General features: G+C 43.8%; 1 protein-coding gene across 6 annotated transcripts in view; it reads right to left on the reverse strand.

The window, feature by feature from the left end:
• Positions 1-18,359, reverse strand: part of LOC143997622 (uncharacterized) — a 238,961-nt gene that overhangs the window by 43,502 nt on the left and 177,100 nt on the right. For all 6 annotated transcript variants that reach the window (XM_077493318.1, XM_077493319.1, XM_077493321.1 and 3 more), the window contains one exon: positions 17,483-17,684. In XM_077493318.1, coding sequence (XP_077349444.1) covers positions 17,483-17,684 — 202 coding nt within the window. The remainder of the gene's footprint in view (positions 1-17,482; positions 17,685-18,359) is intronic.

Consider the following 18,359-nt stretch of genomic DNA (forward strand, 5'->3'; position numbering starts at 1 on the left):
GGACTCGGTTCGCCGGTCCACAGTATGCCGGACAATTCGATCGTGTGTGGGCTCCAGCGAACTTTTTCATCGTAAAGTCCGGCGGACTTAGAAAGTAGTTTTGACTCAAAATTTGTCCACCGGACTTGGCTTTCAGCGGACAATCCGTTCGTCAGTGTGCTAGTCCGGCGGACTAAGAATGACACATGCTCTGAAGCAAGTACGAGAAGGAAGCTACTGGCTATTTAACTTCCTTTTTCTAGTTCCGTCGTACGTGCTGTACATCATCGCGTTAGAAATCGCCAGACTTTCGGAGCATCCGTGTCTGGCCAAGTCCATTTGTTATAAAGTCCGGCGGATTGTTTGCCGTACCAATTCCGCCGGACAATTCGCTTGTGTGTACACGGCATAACTCCCTAGAGAATAAAATGGCAGTCATTGCAATACTTTTTTTCACACTGTATTTGCGCAGCGGTCTTACAAGCGCACCGTTTTTGGAAAAAAAAATCACTTTTTTGAATAAAAAAATAAGACAGCAGTAAAATTAGCCCAATTTTTTTTATATTGTGAAAGATAATTTTACGCCGAGTAAATTGATACCCAACATGTCATGCCTCAAAATTGCGCTCGCTCGTGGAACGGTGACAAACATTTACCCTTAAAAATCTCCATAGGCTACATTTAACCACTTCCCGACCAGCGCACGACGATGTACGTCGACAGAATGGCACGGGCAGGCATATTGGCGTACATGTACGTCCAATATTCGATGCCGCCCTGCCTTCGGGAGCGCGCCGCCGGCGGCGCGCTCCCGCGCTGGTCGGGACCCCCGTGAGTCCGGTCGCGGGACCCGCGGACTCGATCGCCGCGGGCATCCCCGCGATCGTCTCACGGAGCGGCCGAATGGAGGAAATGCTGTATAAACAACATTTTTCCATTCTGCCTAGCAACTAGTGACGCTGATCTCTGCTCCATGTGATTGGAGCAGAGATCAGTGTACACTAAATGAAAGCCCAACCCCCCCACAGTTAGTAACACACCCCTAGGAACACTTAACCCCTACACTGCCACCCACTGGTTAACCCTTTCACTGCCAGTGTCATTTACACAGGAATCACTGCATTTATATAGCAGTGATTACTGTATAAATGACAATGGTCCCAAAAATGTGTCAAAAATGTCCGATGGGATATTTTTTACCAAAAATATGTAGCAGAATACATATTGACCTAAACTGATGAACAAATTTGATTTAAATTTTTTTTATTGGATATGTTTTATATTACAAAGTAAAAAAATTATGTTTTTTTTTTATTTCAAAAATGTCGCTCTTGTTTTGTTTATAGCACAAAAAATAAAAACCGCAGAGGTGATAAAATACCACCAAAAGAAAGTTCTATTTGTGGGAAAAAAAGGACATCAATTATTTGGGTGCAGTGTCGCATGACTGCACAATTTTTCAGTTAAAGTAACGCAGTGCCATATTGCAAAAAATGGCCTGGGCAGGAAGTGGGTAAAACCTTTCGGAACTGGAGTGGTTAAAAATGTCTGTGCTTTAAAAATAAAAATCACTGCTCCTGGCCATATTATTTTTTATTTGTTTGCACTGGCACATGTTTCCAAGGGTAGTGCCCACACTTCCCCCCCCCCCCCCCCCCCCCGTGCTATTTTTTTTGACAACTCTTTGTCTATTAAGCCAGAAAATAGTCATTTTCAGTTTGACAGATTTGATTTCTATTGATTTCAATGGGTTTGGGTCTGGCATGAGAACTTCTATGAAGTTTGCAGATCTGTGTTCAAACCAAATTCAGGACAATTCGTTATGATAACAGGGGCCCTTCCACTTTCTTGGATGGGAACAAAGAAGGCCGTAACTGACTCTGATGAAGCAAAGCAAGTATTATTATTATTTACCCCTTGACCTGGGGTCTGCAAGCTTTCTAAACTAAGGGCCAGTTTATTGTCTTTAAGGCGTTGGGGGTGGGGGGGGGGCAGACTGTGGATATTGGGAGTAGAAAATGCCCCGGAGTCAAAGTAAACAATGCCACAGGCTTGGTGTTTTGTGGGAGTAAAACAAATACATTGTGCCTTTAGTATTAGTGAGAGGAATCTTGTCCCATTGTTGGTGTCAGTGGGAGGAATGTTGCCTCATCATTGCTGTTAATGAGATAGAATAGCGCCACAAGGGCTGGATAAAGGCAAGCAAAGGGCCGCATCCGGCCCGCAAGCCACAGTTTGCTGACCATTGCCCTAAACCAGTGATGGCTAACCTTGGCACCCCAGATGTTTTGGAACTACATTTCCCATGATGCTCATGCACTCAGCAGTGTAGATGAGTATCCTGGGAATTGTAGTTCCAAAACATCTGGAGTGCCAAGGTTCGCCATCACTGCCCTAGACTAACTTAACATTATATCCTGTACATACAGGGGGTGATACCCACGTAAAAAAATGCTTTAAATTGACTGGAGTTACTGACCCAAGATCATCATCTCAATTGAGTAATCTATAAATACAGTATCTCTTACATGACAAAAGTACCAGAGAAACTTGAACAGTATTTGGCTCAAGTAAGCAACAAATTTGGCAAAATGTGTATTGCGCACAGACAATGAAACTGAATATACAGGTGATAAAAAACACAGGTGATGCTCAGAAAGCATGGCATAATATTTCAAACTACTGTACCATACAACCCAGAACAAAACAGGGCTGCAGAAAGAATGAACTGTGTGAGAGAGGAAGAACCATGCTATTTGATGCAGACATGCCAACCACATATTGGGGGGGATTTAACTGCATATGAATTGTGGAATGGAAAACCCCCAAATTTGAACCATCTAAAAATGTTTGGAAGCAAAACCTATGTGCACATCCCAAACAAAAAACTTATAAAATCGCATGCTTGCAAAAAGGAAGATGTGCTTGTGGGGTACAGTGAATTTCAAAAGTGATAGAGAATTCTACACCAAGACACAAACAAGGTAACCATCGGTAGAAGTGTAATTGATGATGAAACTTCAGACAATCCAAACACTGTAGAAGAAGAAATCAGAAGCAATAAAGGCATCCCACCCGAACATCTGTCCTATGTTGCTTGCGTAGTGTTAAAACCAGAGCCAGATTCATGGGATGAGATGCAAAGACTTTCAACTCATGAGAAACAAAAGTGGATCAGATGCGTTGATGAAATTGCTTACAAGAAACAGATTTATAGAACCGAGACCCGAGATGGGACTAATATAATGAGTAGTTGTTGAGTGGGGGTGTTGTTCATGTATTTTTGTACACTAACCAGTAGATGGCAGAGTTTACAAGTTTGTAGCTGCTCTATGGTTAAACTCTATGTCTTTTTTCTGTAATAAAGTTCCTGTTTGCAGTAAAGAAACAGCAAAGCCCATGTGGATTGTGCACTGTCTGTTCTGTAGGGCTATACACAGAATTTTCTAACATAGCCAGATAGGTTGGATATTTCTCAGGGCTCTGGAGGCAAACCAGGGAGCCAGGATGTGTGCAGGCAATTTATGTTGCCTACCTTTGCATTGTTTTATTTAGTATTTATTCAGTAGGTAGCTGCTTTAAAGCTGAACAACAGGTAGGTTTTTTTTTTTGCTCAGTTAGATTGGTCCACCTTAAACCAATGTAAGCATGCATATTCCATACTTGGCCAAACTCTGGAGAAGCAGAGAATCACTGTAGTAGCGGCAGCTCTTCCTGTTTTAACTATGGGACAGGAAGTGAAGTAAAATCTCCCCAATAGGACACAGATGGCAAAAAAGCATTTTTCTTTAGTTACACTTTCATGTCACAAATTATTGCAGGGTCTTTTTTGTCATTGTTAATTTCTAACAATTTACTTTTTTGAGCTGAAACACTGTTACCCCTAAAGAACTGTCACCTGGAATGTGTTGGATGCCTGGTCTACCCTCTACATACTGTGGTTCCAACTGAGAAGTCTCAGATATGAAGGTTCTTTGGGTGACCATAGCTCTTAACAGAGCAAAGATTCCAATAACGGTTGGTGGAACAGGTGAACATAAACAATTTTCTATTTAAGGTAACTTTCCATTTATTTTTTTAAAGATGATACCTTCTGAAAGTATTATGGGTCTTAGTTCCAATTCTAAAAGTCTCTAGAAAGGCAAAGATTGGGAAAGTCACGTGACCAGTGACGCAACGCATCGGGGGGGGCCTTGAACGGAAGTGTGGTGAGGAGGCGAGTGTTTCACTACTTCTATCGCTACTGCGGATATTACCTTACCTTTATGTAAGCAGTCATTGAATAAATTGTTATTTTTAAATTAGCATTATTGCACTATGGATATTTTTGTTCTCTTTCTGAGTGACGGTTGTGCAAGATGCACATTATTGGAGTGAGTCCTTACAGACCTATCGGAATCTTCATTGGAGATCTGATGTTTCTCTGACCCTATGATTAAATCTGGAGTGGTGGTTGAGGATGGAGGCATAAGATCGGAAATGTGTCTGCATATACGCACCAGCCGGGTTCCCATCGGCTATTCATTGAGCTTTATTTGACCATTTGGTCATATCTGAAGGTTAGCGACCAATCTATACACTTAAGCCCCATACACACTAACAGATTTTCTGCAAATTTTTTCCTTATAGATTTACCAAAACCATATAATATGAGGTCAAACCTTAGGAGTTTCAATTTGTATGCAATCAGGCAGGCCCTTGCACTACATGGTTTTTGGTAAATCTGAAGACAAAAATCAGCAGAAAATCTGATAGTGTGTATGGGGCTTTACTGGTGGTGTTTTTTCCTGTCTGATCTCCTCTGTCATTGAAGTTAGTTTCTCTTTTATCAAATGGACTAAATTTGTCATCCATATATTGTGTAACGGCCGCTTCTGAAGAGGACACGCTATGCGTTTTTTCAAAGTTAAAATTGCCTAAACTGCAGATTTGGGTACACTTATCTAAATTAGACTTCAGCATCAGTCTGACTGGACTGTGAAATGTTCAGCCTGTCCACAGGGGGCACTGTCTCTTCTGGCAGACATTGGAACTATGGTCTGGTTAGGTGTTTAAGTTACTCTCTCTCGGAGCCCGCCCAGTGGGAGTGGCATTCTCACTGTGCTTTCTGGGAGAGGGTATTTAAGATGTGGACGTCACGTGGTTTGCGGTTCCGGTCCAGAATGATGTACTGACTTCATAGTCCTGGTCCTCCTGACCAGCCCCCAGGAAGGCTATGGCCTGGGGTGCGGATCCACCCGACTTTAATGTCTCAGGGCTGGCTAAAGAATGATTCTGAGGTGGTTGGGTGCCGTCTCCGGTTCGGGAGAGACCCAGTGACTTCAAGCATTCCAGGGGAGGACTCTTTAGAAGAAGACCACATACGGGTTGGTTTCTTAGTAAGAGTCTGGAAGGGCTGAAGTATCCGAGAGAATCCGGTCTTGTGGATATCGCCAAGCTGGCTGAGAGATCCAGGTATCCTACAAGTGTTTTCAAGCTTAGTTTCCCTACGTGTTCTACAACAACGTCTGTGGCAGAGACAGTATCTTGTATGTTCTACAACGTCTGTGGCAGATACTTGTTCCTAAGTAAGCACCTTGTTGGCTGCTAGGCCTTGTGAGAGAAGGACTGTGCAACCTGAGTGATCATCCAGTTGCGAATGGCTATTCTCTGGATGCAGTCAAAGTGAGCAAGTTCTTCAACAATTTGACTTTGAAACTAAGAGTATCTGAATTCCTTTTCCAACCCACTGATCCCAATTTAAGAGACTGTTCATTGTTTACGTTTTGCAAATAAAATCCATTCAAGTGGATCTGTTGTCGGTCTTTTAAGTTACTGGACCATTACCACGGGACACCCCTAGATGTACAACGAGGAAGACAGAAGGTAACGGTAAGCCCAAATCTAACCAGCAGCTCCTTCGGGGGTTAGTGCTACACATATATATATATATCTATATAGATAGATAGATAGATAGATGTATTCTACTTAGAATTTATTCATTTTTTATTTGCTTTGTTTCAAATTTTTTCACTCTATTCAGTTGTCACTTAATTTTATTTATTTGATGCAATTAATGATTGTGGGATTGTACTGAATAAGCGCACCATTATCCTTGTTTAATAATTTATGTTAGTGTTTTGAGTGCACTCCCTAGTGTTTGCAGCTGTTCACATTACTATTAATTAATACTGATTTTAGCAGCACTCAAGTTTCTTGCATTTTCAAAGAATGGATATGCACCATGCAACAAAAGGCGGGTGAGTTTTTGTTATCTTCTAATAAAGCACAAAATACAGATCAAGAAATATGGCTGTAAAAGTTACATTTCCCTTTAACAAACCACTCAGCAGCCAGACTCATTGCTGCTGAAGTGATACGTTGACAAAACACTTTACACTTTCACACGCTTCTTGGAAGAGGCTGAGGAATTGTCAAAACACGCTTTAACACTGCAGCTATATGCAACTTGCTTTCAGAGGTTTAAAGCCGATTTCCATCTTTGGTTAATTCTTCGGGAATAAAAGCGCAAATTTGAAATGTCATTTTCACATATAAAGCAGACCTATAGCAAAACGTCAATATTTGCGTCATCTAATGTCATCTAACAGGGATTCGTTAGCATGGTTTAATGTGACAAAGCCAGCAGGAAAAAATACTGCTGATATATACTGTAACTCCAGATTTGAAGCAGCAGATCAATTTATATGTCAGGGCCTAGGCACATCATCAGAGGCCTGCCCACTCCTGTCTCTGCTTTGATGGTGGCATCATGGGATGGCATCTGGGAACAGGAAGAGCTATAAGGTCATAGCTTGTTCCTCTAATATCATACCGCCCAACATTTTGAGATGGGAATGAGGGACACCTACTGGCAAACGTATGTAGACATAGGACACGCCCCCTGCCACACCTCCTTAAAGGAGAATTAACCAACAAAAAAGGTTAAAGGGACTATAAAGTAATTTTTTTTTTTTTTAAATAACAAACGTTATACTTACATCCGCTGTGCAGCTCGTTTTGCACAGAGTGGCCCCGAACCTGCTCTTTTGGGGTCCCTCAGCGGCTGTCTCTGCTTCTTCCCGCAGATACTTCTCACGTTCATGCGAGCTCCCTCGCATGATGAGAAGCACCTGCAGGCGCGCTCCCGTGATACACCCGGCGGCTATAGCCGCTCGCTGTATCACACGGCCCCACCCCCCGGTGCTCCGCGTCAGTGGATGTGATTGACAGCAGCGCGAGCCAATGGCTGCGCTGCTTTCCATCCATCCACTCCAGCCAATCAGCGGCCAGGCTGAGTGGTGAAGAAGACGGCGGGGGCGAGCGGGGGATTTTTGAGGGGTCAGGTAAGTAAAACGGGGGGGGGCAGGCAGTGTCAGTTGTTTTTTCACCTTAATGCATAGAATGCATTAAGGAGAAAAAACATTTACCTTTACAACCCCTTTAATTACGGCCACGAGTGCTTTTTTTTTTACCACTACTATTATTTTATATTAGCTCTTAAAATTTACAAATGCAGCAACTTAGAATTTGGATGAAAGTTTTAGAACTGGGAAGCACTTTTTGAAAGATAAAAAGTGCATTTTATGTACAACTACCCACTACCTAAAGGTGCTAGAGTAGGATTATTCTAGCTCAGGGCTAGGGTTGCCACCTGTCCGGGATTCACCCGGACAGTTCGGGTTGGGAATCATGCGTCCGGATTTCAGACTGCCTGAAACCCGGACACATTATTCAGAGTGGACTATGGCTTGCCAGCAGGTTTTCTGGCTGCAGTTGGCCAAGCTGAGAGTGTGTGTTACACTCTTTTACACACTGCCCAAAGCCAGCACTAACAATACTAACAATTACCCCCTGCCCCCTGCACTGACAGGAGAGGAGAGAGGGCTCAATCTGCACCTCTTTCTCCCCCCCCCACCCACCCTTCTGTGTCTGCCCACAGTCCAATCCCCGGCGCTGTGTCTCAGAAAAAGGATAGTGGGGGTCAGAAATTGGAAGTCTAGCAGCCTCAGATACATCTGAATGAGAGGTGCTGACTCCCAAGGGGTGAGTGAGCTCACCATCCATCCCTGTCTGTGACTGAAGTCTCCCTCCTCTTGTCTCTCCTGCCTCTGAGTGAGTACACTAAAAGGTAAATCTGAGATATCAGAGCATCCCTTACATCAGAGTTCCCCTTTACACCAGAGGCCACAGTGATCTCCCCTTACATCAGATTCCACTCTGTACATCAGAATGCATAGTGTGCCCCCTTAAATCAGGGTTCCCAGAGCATCCCTTAGAGGCCCCAGAGTTCTCCCTTACATCAGAGTCTGTAGAATCCCCCGTACAGTGAAAGGGAACTCTGCCAGTTCAGATGTTATAGGGGAACTCTGTGGACTCTGATGTAAAGGGGGACTCTTGTTATTAATGCCATATGATTAGAAATGTAATTTAATAGCAAAATATATCTACAGTTCATACTATTAAAAAATATACTGTGTGCCACTAAAGTGTTCGGGTTTGATTTGAAGAATAGGTGGCAACCCTACTCAGGGCCCAAGTGCAGGTAAATTTAGCCAGGCCTGTGCTTTATGCTAGGCCTGGTTGTTTTGATTTTGGGACTGGGAGTGTTCAGTGTAGTGGTGGGTGTGGTCACCTGTGCTCTGATTCAGAGATGCCTCTCCTGCTTTCAAAAAGATGGTTCTGGAACAGGGTTTGGACCTGAAGTCTGAGTGGCAGGCAGCTCATGTGAGGAGCCCTGACCATTATCTTTTGGTATTGACAGGGGGCAGGCCTCCCATATAAGCTGGGGTCACATGCTGCTAGGGAGGAGTCTAAAGCAAAGGAAAGACAGCATGGAGTAGTGAGGTGCTGTTCCGGGCGTCCCCATGCGGGGATGCGCCGAGGAGGGGTGGAGGAACTGCGGAGAGAGAGTTTCAGATAAAGATCTTCGTCTTTAAAAAAGGTATCAAACAGCTGTGACAGGGGAACAAAGGACTTGAATGCTGGACAAGACCAGGATAGAAGAAGTAGCAGTAAAATGGAGTAGAGCAGAGTTCTGTGACCGGGGACACAGAACGGTCAAGTAACCAAAGGTAAGTGTAACAGAGCAAGGGAAGTTATCAAGAACAGTGTAGAATGCTGTGGCCGGGAAACACAGCATTGACAGCAAAGGACTGGCTGGGAACAGTAGTCCGTCCATTACCATGTGTCATGCCATTGGGAGGCGATGCCGTGTCATCCCTGGTCTGGTTAGCACATTGGTAATATCTTCCAAAGACTGTGTGGCTGTCTAACTCAGCACTTTGAACAGATGTAGAGAGGACTACAGTTAGACAGTTACAACTTATATAGGATTTGCTTCATCTCTGTGTATTACCTTAGACCAGGGTATATTTACGGGTTTACAACCACTTTAACCTCTTCACGCCGAACCCTCCTGGCCCTAAGAGCTTAAGAGCATGTGACCACCGTGATTGGCGGTCACAGCGGTCAAGTGACCTGAAAACTCCCTTTTTTCCCTTTTTAGGCAACTACGTCGGGAGCATGCAGCGCGCCCGCTCTTGGCGCAACTGTATGGACAGCAATTCACACAAATATGCAGCCCCTCGTCAACAAGGACTAGGCGCTGATAGGCCACATATTTGCGTGCGGCTGTCACCAAGGGGGTCAAGTCACATCCTAAGGGGAGTGTTAGGTGACCAGTACTATTGTGCTATAGACAGGGTCCCCAAATTTGCAGGCAAAAAGCTTACCAGCTCTTACAGTGGTGCAAGTGAGCTTTTCTATATCTAATGTGAGAAATCCATCTGGTAAGAAAGTACATTTTATGTTAACTTCAATTTGGCCTTTCCAACAATAACAAAAAATACCTGAATATCAGGGGTTTAAGTTGCATTATCTCTAAGCTACTAACCCTTATCTAAATGTTGGGTGGAGGATTGACAGGGGAGACAGAAGACTCAAGTTATTTAGTTATGAAGCTTTAAGTGTCTTATTTAAATAGAACCAGTCACAAGTGGGTTTATGCAATCTGATTATTCAGTACTATATTATTATAGTGCACAGGCTGACCTATGAAAGATTTATATTGCGTCCCACATTTAGCTTTATTCACTTAGCTTGAGCTTGTCTCTTTATCTTGAGTGTTAAGGGACAGAAGTCATCTGATGTCTGACAGCTCCTGCTTTGTCAGCTCCCTGACCTCACACATTCTGTCTCCCAGAGTCTATGGGTACATCATTCTTTATGGAGTGAGGTGCGTGCTGGGAAGTCATGTAGCGCCTGCTGAGCTGGCACAGATTTGAACATTTCTAAATGCTCAGAGCAGCATTCTGCTGTAACACTTTAAATGAGACAAGATTTGACAAGTGATAAGATGTTGGTCTTTTCTTTACCACTGTACAGCAATATTGGTCTTCCAGAAGCTGCCGTTGGTTGTTAAAGGCATAAATAAATGTGTCCTTTAATTCCATGATCTGTTCCCTATCCTTACTAGTTAACCAGATCTTAACACTTAACCCTACCCTCACCTGAACCCTAATAATTAAAGTGTTACTAAACCCGGGAATCTGCATGCACTAGATCTGGTCCCCCCACAGTACACAGAACACGGAAATACAGTCTTGTGACTTCTATCAGTGTCTGGTTAAAGCTTGTAAAGCATGTAAACTGACCACAATATCATGGATAAGCAGCCATGATTACCGTGGTCAGCACACGGGGACACAGGAACAGGCAGGATCAACCAGGCATTTTATATCATACAATGGGACAAATGGCACAAGCACTATGCTATAGACCATGTTTAACTTTCTAGGGTTACAATCACTTTAAAGTGTTACTAAACCCACAACAGTAAAATCAGCAACATACAGGGATATACAATGTAATACTGACCTATAACCACACACATAGGTTGGACTTGATGGACTATGTAACTTCCTTCCCAGGTGGCACATGGTAACTAAGACAGGAAATGAACAGAGATCTCCTCACTGAGGCGCAATATGGAACGCAATAAAAATCTTACAGATCTGGGTGGTGGTGAACAGATTTATAGTAAAAGAAAAATCTCTATGGATCACAGGAGTGTAATTCGTTCTGCACCACTGCGAACCATTTTCAGCCGCTGTTGGCTGACATCACAGAGAAACTCCAGACTGGGGCAATAGCTTGACAATAGTCGAGATCCATGCACAACCCAGGACCTGCACCTGGCTCAGCCTTTCGGCAAGATGCTAGAGCCTGAGCCAGCCGTTCTCGCCCCCTCCACAGCCGATCGCCGATCAAGATGATCCGACGTGCGGTTCGACTTGTGTGTTGAGAATCTTGAAGGGGAACCCCGCGGAAATGTGAAAAAAATTTGCGCGAGGTTCCCGCCCAGGACAATACCAGGCCCTTCGGTCTGGTAAGGATCTTAAGGGGAACCCCCACACCGAAAAAAATGGTGTGGGGTCCCCCCCACGATCCATACCAGACCCTTATCCGAGCATGCAGCCCAGCCGGTCAAGAAAAGGGGCTGGGGACAAGCGAGTGCCCCTCCACCTGAGCTGTACCAGGCCGCATGCCCTCAACATGGGGGGTGGGTGCTCTGGGGCAGGGGGCGCACTGCGGTTCCCACACCCCAAAGCACCTTGTCCCCATGTTGATGAGGACAAGGGCCTCTTCCCGACAACCCTGGCCGTTGGTTGTCGGGGTCTGCGGACAGGGAGCTTATCGGAATCCGGGAGCCCCCTTTAATAAGGGGCCCCCAGATCCCGGCCCCCCACCCTATGTGAATAAGTAAGGGTTACATCGTACCCCTACCCATTCACCTGGGGGAAAAGTGTCAATAAAAAAAATAACACAACACAGGTTTTTAAAGTAATTTATTAGGCAGCCCGGGGGTCTTCTTCCGACTTCGGGGGTCTCTTCCGACTTCTCCTGCCTCTTCTCCAGCTCTCCGGTTCTTCTGCCGGGCTCCTCCGCTATCTTCTTCCAGCTCTTTTGTTAGCGTTGGCCCAGTCTTCTCCACCACTGTCGTCTTCTCTCTTCTGTCTTCTCTCTTCTGTCTTCTCTCTTTTGTCTTCCGATGTTTACACAATGCTCTCTCCCGCTGTAATGCAGTGTACGCGGGGAGAAACGATATATATAGGCATGGGGCGTCACAGCCCGGGGCATGATGGGACTCTGACGTCATACGGGGCGGGGACCACGCCCCATGCCTATATAAATCCTTGCGCCCCACGTACACTGTATTACAGCGGGAGAGAGCGTTGTGTCAACATCGGAAGACAGAGGAGAGAAGACAGAGGAGAGAAGACAGAAGAGAGAAGACAGAAAACAGAAGACGATGGCGGCAAGAAGACCGGGCCAATGCTAGCAAGAGAGCTGAAAGAAGATAGTGGAGGAGCCCGGCAGAAGAACCGGAGAGCGGGGGAAGAGGCTGGAGAAGTCGTAAGAGACCCCCGAAGTCAGAAGAAGACCCCCAGAGCTGCCTAATAAATTACTTTAAAAACCTGTGTTTTTTTTTATTGACATGTTTCCCCCAGGTGTATGGGTAGGGGTACGATGTACCACTTACTCATTCACATAGGGTGGGGGGCCGGGATCTGGGGGCCCCCTTATTAGCAGACCCCGACAACCAATGGCCAGGGTTGTCGGGAAGAGGCCCTTGTCCTCATCAACATAGGGAGAATGTGCTTTGGGGCGGGGGGCTGCAGGGCGCCCCCCAGCCCCAAAGCACCCACCCCCCATGTTGAGGGCACGGCCCAAGAGGGGGGGCTCACTCGTCCCCACCCCCTTTCCTGACTGGCCGGGCTGCGTGCTCAGGTAAGGGTCTGGTATGGATCGTGGGGGAAACCCCACGCCATTTTTTTGTTTTTTCAGTGTTTCCCTTAAGATCCATACCAGACCGTAGGGCATGGCATCTTCCTGGGGGGGAACCTCACGCAATTTTTTTTTTTAATTTCCGCAGGGTTCCCCTTCAAAATTCTTAACACACAAGGCGCATCTTGATCCGACTTCTGGTACGACTTCTATTCAAATCAATGGGCTCCCATAGGGAACCATTGGTTTTTGAATAGAAACAGAAAAACGCGGCTGAAAGCTAACGAGGCTTAACGTGCATTAAATTCAATGCAAAATGTGGAAAAAAAATCGAGTTTTTAACGCTGCTTTTTTCCTGGTGTCTGTACTAGCTTTACAGCCCGTTTTTTGAAACGTCCATGTGTATGAGACCTAAAGCAGCAAAAAAAGCTCAAAGCCGCTGTAAAAACATCCGTATGCATGAGACCTTACAGTTGCTGAAAATTTGTAGTTGTATTGCCATCATCAAGAGGAATTTGACAGTGGCAAACAAAATAGTAATTTGTCTGAGCCACCAGGAAATGGTGGGATCAGACTTTGTAATAGAAGCGGAAGGAATCTTGGTCACAAATAGCATGGGTAATTTGCTGCATAAATGTTCCTTTCTGGGTTATACACAGGAAAAAGAAGGATTTTCACGGAAGGGGTACTAATTTTAATACCCATGGTAGGGAAGTAGCATTGTGGTTTCCAGAAAATGGGGTCCAAAGCAGACTTGAAAAGCCAATAAATAAATAACCCAGGACTGATGGCTCACACACACGTCCTCAGGGAACTTAAAGTGAAACTATAGGAAAAACTATTTTCTTCATTTTGGACAGAAATCAGAGATTTTTTTTTTGGCCATCTTGTGTCCCATTGGGGAGATTTCCCTTTACTTCCTGTCCCATAGCCAAACAGGAAGTGAGAGGAAATCCCTGCAAATTAAGGGAAATCCTTGGGGACCACTAGGGCTAGTGTCCCCATTGGAAGATTCCCCCTCTTATGCTTTTCTGGGGACAACCCAAAATGTGTGATTTTCTTTTCATTTCACCTTCAATGATAATGGTAAACAGGACAAACAGAGGCTAAATCTCCTTAATGGGGGACAAGCAGCAATAAAAACTCACATGAAATCTAATCCCTCTGCACTCTAATCTAAAATAAATCAAAAAGTCTTGCCTTTAGTTATACTTTAAGTCAGTGATACCCAAGCCACTTTTGGTGCCAACTGACTCATGTGGCGTAAATGTGGTTCCAATATTAACCACTTGCCGACCGACGCCTGTACATACAGTGGGGCAAAAAAGTATTTAGTCAGCCACCAATTGTGCAAGTTCTCCCACTTAAAAAGATGAGAGAGGCCTGTAATTGTCATCATAGGTATACCTCAACTATGAGAGACAAAATGTGGAAACAAATCCAGACAATCACATTGTCTGATTTTTAAAGGAATTTATTTGCAAATTATAGTGGAAAATAAGTATTTGGTCACCTACAAACAAGCAAGATTTCTGTCTCTCACAGACCTGTATCTTCTTCTTTAAGAAGCTCCTCTGTCCTCCACTCATTACCGGTATTAATGGCCCCTGTTTGAACTTGTTATCAGTATAAAAGACACCTGTCCATAACCTCAAATAGTCACACTCCAAACTCCACTATGGTGAAGACCAAAGAGCTGTCGAAGGACACCAGAAACAAAATTGTAGACCTGCACCAGGCTGGGAAGACTGAATATGCAATAGGCAAGCAGCTTGGTGTGAAGAAATCAACTGTGGGAGTCGAAGCATTGTATGGGGAAACGCGTTGGGCAGAGCTATAGATCTTGACGTCACTGCAAACTAGCGGGCTGGCATGAGCCGCGGCTGGTTTTAAATACACTGAATACCATTTTATTTGGACGTCAGTGCCTATGATTTTTTAAGAATAAATACCTTTTAAATTTGAGTACTGCACCATGAAGCCTCTTCTTTTCATGCTATAAACACATCCCATGGAGGAATCTATGGTATTAGAAGGCTCTGAGAGGAGTGTTTTAAGCTGAGCACAGACCGCTACAGGAGGAGGGATGCTACGGTTGGAGAAGCCGGTGGATACAACGTCCGTGATCCTTCCTGTTTGAGCCTATCCGATCTCTATAGTTTGAGATCCATCACATCTGTTTTTTTACCTTGTTTGATGAACAGAAAAAACGATTGTCTTTCTGAGAAGTTCGTCCTGATTGTTTGCATGGTTTCTTGCACTTCTTGGACTATACATTCACATTTTTTATATCTGTAAATCGCATATTTTCACCTTTGTTGAGTTCATTCGTTTATTTGAGAGCATACTGGCACTCCTATGTGCTTTTTTGTTTGAGTTTTTGGGACTGCGCATCTTTTTTGGATACACACGTTTATGGACTGAATATTTTGTTTTTTTAGATGCAGCACCTTTTTTTCTGTACAAAAGTTTTTGATTTATTCATATATACACACAGTATTGTTTGTTTATTGGGTTTAGCGCAGATATCCTGCTATACAAATCTACTAGTACATCTAACACTCCCCTCCCCCCAAACTGACAATGCTACTGTCCAAATGTGTCTCTGTTGCTGCTTCATCCAGAGTGGAAGACCCCAAGACAGGAAATGTGTTAGGGCCGGTTCACACAGGGGGCGATGCGAGGCGACACGACTTGCCTCGCCACGACCTGACAAGTCGCCCCCGTTCTGTACAATTAAACCGTTCTGAGAGGAGCGACTCGAGTCGCTCCGACTCAGAAAAAAGGTTCCTGTACTACTTCTGGGCGACCTCGGGGCGACTTGCATTGACTTCTATACAGAAGTCATTTGCAAGTCGCCGCTGAGGTCGCGGCAGGTCGCGGCGAGGCAAGTCGGTGTCGCCTCGCATCGCCCCCTGTGTGAACCGGCCCTTACTGGCCAGATCACCAGGTGCAATAAAGTAAAAGAAAACTAATGCAGCCACCACATCTAATGATTGGTAAGCTGCAATATATTCCAAATTGGTTTGGGGTTTAATACGACTTTAATGAACAATAAAGAAAGGGGCTTATATAGACATATGTTCTTGTTAAACACAGCCACTTCTATTTGAATGCAGCACTGCTGAAGCGCATATATTTGAAAGGAAAACGCAGTGTTTGCCTACAATTCAAACACACCTCAATAGGACATGCAGCCTCCCAAGACATTTAACACATAAGTCAAAAGCATCCTCTGAACTTTCATATGATTTGAAATGAATGGGAATTCTATGGCTTGTGTTTGACATGCGTTTGAAACGCATATCAAATACAGGAAAGCAATGCCCTATCTACATAATCCCTAGGACAAAACTCCTAATCACCCTGACTCCCCAAATGATTGGGATTCAGTTAAAGTATATTTAAACTCTCACCTTGTAAAAATAACCCATTTGGTTTAAAATAGAACTGAAAGGCAAAACATTTGTGTATAGACATAAAAATCATTATAAATTAGGGCTGTTACTGATTTCGTGTTTGATTAATTTTTTTTTTTTTTTTTTTTATCAATTAATTTACTAATTTAGATTAATTATAACACACATACAGATCCAACTACTTTTAAATGATCTCCTTGCATTGCAACTCTGCATTAGTCAATGGTAAATGTGGTATACACTATATACAATCAACTGACACTAGTTCGTTTCCACAATCCATGACTTAACTTCACAGTTCACACAAATACGTTTTAAATTCAAACTGTAGCACTGACGTAAGTCATTTTTTTCCCACAGTAGCGTGACAATCCCTCCACCTCCGGTCTAACTAATCACTCTCACCTTATGGCATGGACCCCTGTGCAAACAGGTGGTCATGCAAGCGGGTATCAAAAGGGTTAACACGGACCATAAACTTCTCTCGCATCTCCTTAGGTCTTAGCAAGGACGCCAGGTCATGGGTAGAAACAAAAGATCGAAGTGCTCACCGCTTAAGTATAAGATTTAAATTTTTGTGTTCAAACACAAACTACTCACATAAAGATGATAAAAACACAGCATGTAAAGCCGACAATCGTGTTAGTTCCATAGGGCAGCAGCGGGTGATGTCATGCGTAGCTCCTCCTCCGTACGCGTTACGTTCAATCAGAACTTCAACGTCACCGGACTCCTCCCCCCTTCCTTTCGTTAGCAGACGGAGGGGAAGGGGGGAGGAGTCCAGTGACGTTGATGTCCGTGACGTCACCGGATCTCCAACGGAACTCCCTGAAGACCCGGAAGCCGGCAGAGAGGTGAGTACCGATCAAAAGAATTTTAATCGATCAAAAAAAATTAATCGATTAAAGGAGCAATTAATCTTTCATTTACACAGCACCATTATAAATACATTTTTCCCCCTTTTTTTTTTTTATAAGTGATCACATTCCCTCTGTTCTCAGCTGCAAAAGAGCTTGGGTAGGAGAAATTGCAGCACACTAAACTTCCCAGTGAATGGCTATGCAGGGGGGGGGTGCTTGTCAGCACAAGTTTGGTCTTTGGAGGAGAGCAGGCAGGGCTCCCTGCACAGCCAGAAAACTGACCAAGCTGGGCTCTCATGCCTAGGCGAGGCAGTTTTTAATAGGAGAGCAGAGGAATATACTAATACACATACCTGTGCATGGTACAGCAGGCACATATCAGGAATATGACATTTTGGGTTTACATATTCTTTAACTTGCAATTAATAGAGGATATGGCCAGATATTAAGAAGTACCTTTATCTGAATGGTGACTTTCTTCAGATCGTCATCTTGGTTTATGGTGAGGTCATCATCGTAAAAGAGCGATAATGGAGCACAGTCGGTTTGGATGTACCATTCTAGTTTGGCCTTGTTCTTTTTGCTGAGGGTCTCTTCTATCTGCAGAAGTGTAGTCGCTTGTTGCATTACGGCATTTGCAGCGGCATTATCATAGACCCTGTGGCAGAGTTATGGAAGAAATTAAAGCAACTCCACCTCTGAATATGTTATCAGCAGTGAATTCATTATAAAGTCACTAAAATTTTTCTTCCTTTATACAATTTTTAAGTGGTTTGATTACCACATTAAATTGGACTGTGTATGTTTGCTTTAAATTGTTTTAAAGAGTTAGGAGACTGTTAAAGATAAATACACAGGTGAAATACATATATACCGTATATAGGAGTTGTTTTATTTGCCAAAGGATTTGCATTTCCATCCACACCTGATATTTACACAGCTCTTCCACACAGCAAAACCCTGTCTAGCACTTACAGGTCAGGTGTGCATAGTCTATTGCATTAGGGTATGCACCCCAAAGCTCAAACACACATGCGCGTGTATGTATGTATGTGTATATATATATATATATATATATATATATATTACACACACACTTTTAAAAGTGTAAAAAAACATTTTAAAATGTATTAAAACATGGTGGGTGTCAGTAGGACAGTGGATGGTGTCAGCAGTTTTTTTTATTTTAATTTTTTTTTGTATTTTTACAATTAAATTTTTCGAACTGCTTGCCAACCGTATACATATATACAGTAGTAAAGTGATTTCTCTGCGCAGGATCACGTACCTGTACATGATGCTGCCACCACCATGCTTCACTGTAGGGATGGCA

Source organism: Lithobates pipiens, unplaced genomic scaffold (genome assembly GCF_037356315.1).
Source record: "Lithobates pipiens isolate NorthernLeopardFrog02 unplaced genomic scaffold, aLitPip1_a1.2 Scaffold_19, whole genome shotgun sequence".
Lineage (NCBI taxonomy): Eukaryota > Metazoa > Chordata > Amphibia > Anura > Ranidae > Lithobates > Lithobates pipiens.